Consider the following 9,059-nt stretch of genomic DNA (forward strand, 5'->3'; position numbering starts at 1 on the left):
AATAAGTGGCAAAGAAGGCCTGAGCCAGGATGCTGGCAGTGGAAACAGAGCCTAGTAGTCAACACCTAACAACATTAGTCAATATTTTAAGTCAGCCCTTTAAGTTGCTATTAACCCAATCCTTCAAGGCAAGTAACAGACCATGCCAGGTAAAAATTATTAAAGTGGAGGGCTTATTTGAATAAAGCTTTCCTGAAGCACACTATCAGGAACAAGTGAACCCAGACCCAAGGTGATTTCAGAACGATCACCACCCTCCATGCCTTGTACTCTCACCAAGGCATTTAGCCAACTGTGGAAAATAAATATACATAGGAGACTCAAGAAACATCTTAATACAGTATTTATTTGTCTTCCCTCTGTCAAACCCTGAGCCAATCACTTTCCCCAGGCTGCCTGGAGAGGTACAGGGAAAGGAATATATAGGGCAGACGAGACACAGGAAAAAGAACTACGGGAGGTGGAGCCGACTCCTTCACATGGCGAAGAGGATGAGAAAGGCCACCATCAGGCAAAAGAGCCCCATGGCCTCTGAGAGGGCAAAGCCCAGAATGGCGTAGGAGAAGAGCTGCTGCTTCAGAGAAGGGTTCCTGGGAGAAGGGAAGGAGAAAACACTGAATATCTAGTCCACACAAAAAAGGACAAATATTAAAGGTAGGCTCAGGGAGATTTCCCCTCCTGGAACTCATCTTATGTAATGAGCCTTTCAGGGTGATAACATCATGCCCAAATTCTTGCCCTAACACACCAAAGGTTCTACAGGGACTGAGTGAGGGGCACGAACAATCTAAAATCCTTTAACATGGCCCAGGTATAAACACTACCTCCTCTAGTGAATCAGCCATATCACCATCATAACTTAAGACCTCTAGGCTGGGACACTTAATATCCAGGGCCTTTTTAACCAGGATAGTGGAAACCCTTGTGGCATAGTGGTTAAGAGCTACAGCTGCTAACCAAAAAGTCAGCAGTTTGAATCTACCAGGCTGTCCTTGGAAACTCTATGGGGCAGTTCTACTCTGTCCTATAGGGTCGCTATGAGTTGGAATCGACTCAATGGCAATGTTTTCTTTAACCGGGATGGCGGAGCCCTGGTGGTGCAGTGGTTAAGAGTTAGGCTGCTAACCAAAAAGGTCAGCAGTTCAAATCCACCTGCCACTCCTTGGCAACTGTATGGGGCAGTTCTACTCTGTCCTATAGGGTTGCTATGAGTCCGAATCGACTCCACAGCAATGGGTTTGCTTTAGTTTTTTTGGAACCAGGATGGCAGAAGCATCCAGAGTACCAGGGTCTATCTAGAGCAGTGTTTTCAAACTTGAAACAGCAGAATCCCAAAGCACAAAACATAAAAAGTCAAATTTCAATGGTTCAAAAGAAGCGGGGGATTTTAAAGGCCTCTTTGACTGGCCTCCCCTCATCCTGTAAGATAATCTTTAAGGGGACATCCTCAGAATCTCAGGGTTTTATGGAACACAATTAAAAAAAAAAAAAAAATGCAAGGAAACAAAAAAAAAAAACCCATTGTTCTAGAGGACAAGAGAAGTCGGGGACAGAACTACCTTCATTCCAAAACAGTCAAGATTTTGGGCCTTAAGACGCTACAAATAATCTGAGGAATTAAGATGATAATAACATATTGTTTAGATAGTAACAATGGGAAAAAGGACTCCCAACTTTGAAAATCAATACATAATTTGTATTTCCCTCACTCTGACGCCTCACTTTGAAGCATGATGGTTAAGGTAAAGCACCACCAACTTTTAACAGAATTGGGAACACAGAAGCAGTCAGGCTTCTTGTTTCATACAAATCCTGAAAAATAAATCTATTCCCCCAAAGACATTAAGAGAACTTGCTGGTCTTTAGAGGATTAATTTAGTTCTAACAATGAGCTGACCAGAGTAGGCAGGGACCAAATGGTCCCAGCTTTCAGGGACCAGTGGGGCTGGCTGCAGAGGCAGTTTTCCCAGGAGTGACAGAAGGGAATTCCCGGGGATGGGGAAAAACAACACTGAGGCTGTAGACCAGGGATTGCAAACATTTTCTGTAAAGGGCCTGACAGTAAATATTTTAGGCTTTGTGGGCATTTGAGGTCTTTGTTGTATAATAAAATACAAAACCCTTTAAAAATGAAAAAAGTTCAGATTATACAGGTGTACAAAAGCAGACCTGGTCCTTGGGTCTTAGTTTGCCCACTCCAGCACTAGACAAAAGCTGTCCAATAGAATTTTCTTTGTTGATAGAAATGTTCTATACCTACACTTCCAACTTGTGGCTACTGAGCATTTGAAATGTGGCTAGTGTGAATGAGAAATTGAAATCTTAAATTTTACCTAATTTTAACTAATTAGAAGTTAAATTCAAATAGCGATACGCATATGTGGCTAGTGGCTACCATACAGGTAAGTACAGCTCAGGAACACCAAATATTTCCACTCAGACCTTTGAAAAGCCTATCAGAGGGACCAACTTATCTTACCTGGCATAACCAATGATGAGGCTTCCAAATACAGTCCCAATCCCAGCTCCAGAGCCAGCCACTCCGACTGTGGCAGCCCCAGCACCAATGAACTTGGCTGCTGTGTCGACATCCCTTGAGATGGCGCTGGTTTGGAAGCTGCGACTAGGGATAAGTGAGGTCAGAGAACGTGGGGCTGTCAAGCTGCTAAAGCTCTGTTAAGAAGAGGTAGATGGAAGGTAAAGTCTTTAGGGAAACCTCTTGCTTTGGAAACTTTTTTTACCATTTAAACCTTTTATACTATCAAACCCCATAGTTTCCCCCCCAAACAGAAGATCTTTTACCTCCTGGAAAACTCCTTAAAATGATGGCAAGCAGAACTGCTTAATGTAGGAGGTAGATTTCAAATGCCTTGAAGATTCAGGTGTGGTCTAGAAGTATAAGACTGAGGCCTTAGGCCATTCTCAGTGCACCAAGATCTTCCTGGGACTAGAAACCTCAACTCAAGTCAGTAAACTAGGCCGAGCAATGGCAGTTATTAGCAGCACACTTGGGCATGTGCTGCAAATTGCAAAAGCTGGAGTACTACAGCATGTATGATATTAAGTCACCTCTATCACCTAAAGCCAATGGCCTTATTCCTTCACTAATTTTAGTCTGTGATTATTGTCCTCAGCACTCCCCCTACTGGTTCTGGTGGGTAACCCTCCCCACCTCTCTCCCCTAAACCACAGACCCAACTTACACCTGTAACATACCTCATCTGTCAGTGTCTGGGGTTGTTTCAGCACCACTGTAGACAACGGTCGGCTCAGCAGCTGAGAGGCGCTCCTGACCTAGCAAGAATGACACAAGGGTGAGAAGATCAGGGAAGGCTGTGGAGATGAATTTCAGAACCATGCCAAGTTATCACTTGCATCAACAGATAGGACCTTCCCTCCCCTGATGCCTCTTCCATTCTCTCACACTTAAATCAGAATCTTGGATCATTCTTTCTTAATCTTAGCTAATTCTAGATCAAGAACAATGCAATTTCTCTTGCTTCCCAGGCTTCTTTGCTTTAAGGGAAGAAAATCTACTTCCCTTTGAGCCTCAAGGGTTTACCTACCCTCAACGTACCCTTTTACAGTCCTTGAAAACCAAAGAAATCTAAGCCTCAGAAACATTTGCTTCACTCAACAAGGGCAATATATATTGTTGAGGCCAGTCTCTAAGAAGAAAGCCAAGGACTGGGGCAGAAAGGGGCACCTTTCCCTGAACACATCCTTCTGGAAAACAGACACAAATATTAATGCTCAAAATTCACCCCCTGGTAGTCTTTTCTGACCCCAAGCCAGACAATAGAGGTTAAGAGCCAGGACTTTCAAGTCAGATGGATCTAGATTCAAATCTCAGCTCCATATCGGTTGTGTGATCTCAGGACAAATAACTTAACCTCTTTAAGCCTGTTTCTTCACCTATCAAATGAGGATGTTATTTCTCAGGGCTGATTTGTGGAATAAATAAGATTATGTATTGGTAAACTCAGTGCCAGGCACATGGTAAGTGCTCCATAAATGGGATCTACTAATAGCTTCAGTCCTTTCCATTTATAAATTGATTAATCAATTGCCTCTATTTGTAATTTCTTCTATGCTGTTGCTTCTGAGTTAAATACATTTCAATAAAAATTTGTATGTATTTTAGCTTCTCTACCAAATTTAAGTTCCCAGAGGGAACCCCCAGCTATGGTTCTCCTTTCCAACACTCAAAACAAGATCCTGCATACACTGCATACTCTGACCAAGTTACACAATCTACTTCATGTTCACCAAGACTGACTAAGTTCCAATTTACAGGAATACTTTTGTTTCAGGATTAGGAATAGTCTTATCCTGGTCTACATTTTCATCTATACTCTCCTTCTAAAATGGCTGGAAGAGAGGAATTAACTAGCCTCCAAGAGATGTGAATTAAGAGGGTGACTGGTAAGCATTCACTCTCTCCTGTCAGGCTACCATGGCAAAGGGCCTTTCCTTCCCCCAAAATCTGTCACCCTCCACCTGCCCAACTGTGAGAGACAAGATCTGATAGCAAGGAAGAGACAAGATGCCCCTCTTTAAAGACTCCGAAAAAAGGCAGGTACTCACCAAGGAGGGGGTGGAGACAAACTTGGTGCAGGTGTACATTTTCAGGGGATGAGGGGCTGTGGCAGGAAAGCTGAAATTACAGAAGTAGCATTGTAAACACCGTCCTTACTAAAGTATATCCTCATTAGCTGAAAAGGCGCTCTGGAAAATTTAACTAGTCCAGAGAGCAGAGTGACTAACCTCAAGTGATCAGCAGAGTTGGAATTAGAACCCTGAAGTCATGATTTTCTCCAGAAACCCCACACAGCTTCCAAGATTTCCTTATAATCAAATAACCTCCCCTTGCCTGAACAAGTGGCTACCGAGTCCCAGCCTTAAGACCAGTTATCCATTTCCATAGCCTCATAAATTGGGGTTTTCAGAGGAATTTTCCCAGAGTGCCCTCTCCCTAAGTTTTCCTTAGTCTGTACTCAAACGGAAACCTTCTCAAGACCTCACTGCCTGGACCTTAAAAAAACTGCAATTTAAAAACTGGAGTCTTTATACTTCTGGGAGATATTTGCTGGAGGCTAAGACACTGGAAGATCTCCAACGATCTTTTTACTGAATTACGTATAAGTATTTTATTGCTTAAAACACTTCTATTTCCTACATTAACAGGGCAGGGCAGATCAGTGGGAAACTACATTACTCTAATTAGCAATGACTGTTAAACTATTCATTTTCACTATTACACTAAGGGATATTCAATTTTGTATCCCCAACATCTAAAACAGTCCTGGCACGGAAGGTGCCTAAGTTGCCAGAACTGAACTTATCTAAGAGATGGGGTGAGTTAAAGACCTTAAGGCAGAGTGTCTCAAAGTGAAGTGAGAGATACACGTAAACCAGAATTATCTGGGGGTGTGGGTGGTGTATGTATTAAAAATGCATATTCCTGGGCCCCACCTTAAATCTTACTGGCCAAGATCTCTGGAGATAAGGCCCAAGTTCCTGCATTTCAAACAAGCTTCCCAAATGATTCTTACATACACTTAACTTTGAGAGCCAGTCTTAAAACTCTGGTAGTAACAGAGCCAGAACTTCTCACTCTTAAGTTGCATGCTTTCTAATAAATCTTAGGCTGAAATACTCAGTAATTACTTAGGCCTATTAAATACCACTTCCTTAAATAAAGTGTACTCAAGACTGTCCGAGGTGACAACACTACTGAATCCAAAACCTAAGTTACTTTTAGTTTAATGGGTGTCTTACCCCTTTCCTGTCTAGAACTCTGAGTTCTGCATATACATAAATCAAATCCAATTTTGCTGTTGGACTACTCAGGTTTTCATGGGTCAAAATCCCAAAACTTCTTTAAAGCTTTAAAAAAGGGTGATTTTTTTTTCCCCCCTCAAGACAATTAAACCTCAATATCCTTTGATTCTTAGGGGTATTAAATAAGACATATAAAGAGCTTAAGGTGGTACTGGCATATAATAAGCCCATAATAATGGGTGACAAAGGAACCCGAGGGAGGTGCACAACCCTGGCAGCTCAGTGGTTAAGCTCTAGGCTACTAACCAAAAGGTCAATGGTTTGAAGCCACCAGCTGCTCCATGGGAGCAATATGTGGCAGTCTGCTTCCGTAAAGATTTATAGCCTTGAAAACCTTATGGGGCAGTTCTATTCTGTCTTATATGGTCACCATGAGTTGGAATCAGCTTGACGGCAATGGGTTTGGTTTTTTGATTTGGAGTGATGTGCACTTCCCTCCACTGGTTGCTTAACCTTGGTAAGTCTGCAATTGTTAGTGTACAACACCTTGGGCACTGTCCAGAATCAGAGCTCCTAAATCATCATGGGCCTCTTTCCCAACTTAATCATTCCCTTCCTTAAATCTTTTTATTTTAAGAGTAGAAAAAGCCTGGGAGGTTAATAAACCCTTGATAGGAAAGCTGGCAGATGGGCATTCTCCCATGCTGGCCCCATCTACCTGGCCTTACCCTTGCTATTGTGGGCCTGTTGCCTCTAACAGAAACCCTTACTTCTCAAGCTCACCACTTGTGCATTTTTCCAACTTCACTGGAGTGTCAGGGAAGGAAAAGAACGGTACTGAGAGATAATCAATCAATGGATCCCCAGAAAACCTCTCTTTTCTGCCATAGCTCTCCCAGGCCATAACCTGAAGGGACGGAGTACTCTTGCTGTTCTGTTCACTTCAACAATCATGGTTTACTTTTTAAATCGAGAACTGCTGACTAGAGGTTTGTGGCTTTGGAGGCTCCACTATCTCCTTTGCTCGGGGCACTTGAGGTTTTGGAGCTGAAAGTCTGCGGCAGATTAAGAACAAGGAAAGCATTAGTCAGGATGAGAGGAGAAAACAAATATATGAGGTTGGAGGTGTGACAACTCTGCAAGTGCAACCAAACCAAACCCACTGCCGTGGAGTCGATTCCGACTCACAGCGACCCTACAGGACAGAGTAGATCTGCCCCATACGGTTTCCAAGGCTGTAAATCTTTACGGAAGCAGACTGCCACATCTTTCTCCCGCCAAAGGGCTGGTGGGTTCCAACCGCCCACCTTTCGGTTAGCAGTCGAGCGCTTTAACCACTTCGCTACCAGGGCTCTTCCTGAAAGGCCAAGAGGCTGAGAAAAGAACGTTGTGAGGGCTGAGTTAGGACAGGTGAAAATGAGCAACCGGGATGTGACTTTTGCCTGCTCCAAGGAACCCTCCCCCAGGGACAGACATCCAAGATGGCGCCAGGCCCGCTCGGCTGGAGGTCACCGGCACGCGGAAGGGGCAGCCCTAAGGCGCGGGGATACCGGGAACTAGAGAGGGCGCGAGGGTCGGGGTGGGAGCATGCAAGGGAAGGGCCTCAAAGCATCCACGCGAGGTAGGGTACCTCGCGCGCGTGCGCGGCGCAATCCGGGCGCGAAGCTCCAAGGCCTTACCTGCTCCAAGTGCAAAAAGACAGAGAGGGGCGGGGCTTGGGGATAGCGGGAGGGCAGACTCGGCGCATGCGCAGCCCGGGCCAACGAGTCGCGCGATTGAAGATAGAACGACTGAAACGTAGAGGGTCGGTCCCGGCGCTACAGCGCCGCCCGCCAGCTCGGTGGCTGCATCCGGCCAGTCTCTCCACCTGGCGTTTGAGAGGAGAAACTGCAGGCCGAGCAGGTAGCGTGCAAAAATGAGGACAACAGGCGATCTAAACCCATCGGTAACGTGACCTGCTGTTTTGTCCACATAGAGTTGGAATCATGGGCTCGCGTCCCCTTTCCGAGCATGCGCAGTCACATAGCAAAAAAAAAAAAAAAAAAAATCCAGAAAACCAGTGTTAAATAGCATGAAATCGGGATTGAGATTCACTATCCAAAATGTAACAAGAGAAAAACAAGGCCATTGGATTCTTGCTTTCCTTCGCCCCCGGGGCCCTGGCATCGTTGGACAGAAAACCCGTTCTATGGCCAAAGAGTCAGCAAAATGCGCCAGCTGCCTCTGGTGGCTTCGCCTCTTTTTCCCTTTCTGCCTTATTCCGGTGATTAGCCATGAAGAAACCAGCATCAGCGAGCCAGAAAACAGAGGCTAAAGATGATTGAGACCCAAACACCCTGCTCCTAAGCCTTCTTTCTTCTGAGTTCTGGGGAAATCAAGGAATAACAGGCACCTGTGACCGCTAGTGAGGTTGCAAGGTCACTCCAGGCATGCCCAAGCCTCTGTCCAGGCCTCACCTACGCGAGTTAGGATAAGTGGACCCCCTCATGAGGTCCCCTTATGAAAGCCCCCTCGTCTTCTCCCCCGTGCCCTTTCGCTCATCCTTTCCCTGGTGGAAGGAGATGGAAGTCTTCCCGGTCCACATTTCTTCCTCTAAACCACTTTGTCTCCTAGACAGGGTCTGACTAATCCTTTAGAAAGAAGAGGGGGACAAGGCCTATCCAGTTTCCCCTCCTGTCCGAACCCCAGCTGTCCGGGCATCGCGCTTGAAAGGCAGCACAAGACGGGAAAAGCTCAGTACACCCTCATAAAAAATAAAAAGGAAGCCGCGGCTGTAAATAAAGCCAAATCCGCCACCCTCTGAGGGGCCGTTTGTCCTCCCCTCCTTGGCCCCGTCCTTCCCGTCGCCCCCTCCCGGCTCCCGGACCCCGCGGCGCCCCGGCCCCGAGCTCCTCCATTTAATCGGATTTGGGAGAAGGGGAGGATAAATCACGGCAGCAGCTTTACGGTCCCGGAGGAGAGGCGAGTCGCAGCCAGGCACACCCCGGCCGGCGATAAAAACCCCTGCTGAAAGCCCACGGAGCAATTTCCCGGGACCCCGAGCGACGCCATTACAGGAATGTAATTTTGCCCGGATGAGGCCCCGAGTTTAATTATCCTCGCGGAGGAATTTCAATGCGGCCAATCCATCTTGCAGGCGGGCGGCAGAGGGATTTATATGGGCCCGTTATTTCACACCGATCCTCCATCTGCATTTTTATGGCCCTGAGCTCCTGAAAGGGAGGGTAAGGAATGGGGAGGAATAGGAGGCGAGGAGAGAAGAGTGGGGGACTTCT

At 45.9% G+C, this 9,059-nt stretch overlaps 1 protein-coding gene across 2 annotated transcripts; it reads right to left on the reverse strand.

Moving 5' to 3' along the window:
* Positions 1 to 325: 325 nt before the first annotated feature.
* ATP5MC2 (ATP synthase membrane subunit c locus 2) lies at positions 326 to 7,546 on the reverse strand. Of its 2 annotated transcripts, none has more exons than XM_049883307.1 (5): positions 7,464 to 7,546; positions 4,588 to 4,657; positions 3,217 to 3,294; positions 2,480 to 2,673; positions 326 to 590 (listed from the first exon to the last, which is right to left on the reverse strand). In XM_049883307.1, the coding sequence occupies exons 1-5, from the start codon at positions 7,529 to 7,531 to the stop codon at positions 476 to 478; spliced, it is 525 nt and encodes a 174-aa protein (XP_049739264.1). In that variant the 5' UTR covers positions 7,532 to 7,546; the 3' UTR covers positions 326 to 475. The 2 variants fall into 2 exon arrangements, with proteins under 2 accessions (XP_049739264.1, XP_049739265.1); XM_049883308.1 differs by lacking the exon at positions 7,464 to 7,546 and adding an exon at positions 6,568 to 6,593.
* Positions 7,547 to 9,059: the final 1,513 nt, after the last annotated feature.

Source organism: Elephas maximus, chromosome 4, assembly GCF_024166365.1.
Source record: "Elephas maximus indicus isolate mEleMax1 chromosome 4, mEleMax1 primary haplotype, whole genome shotgun sequence".
NCBI classification, from domain to species: domain Eukaryota; kingdom Metazoa; phylum Chordata; class Mammalia; order Proboscidea; family Elephantidae; genus Elephas; species Elephas maximus.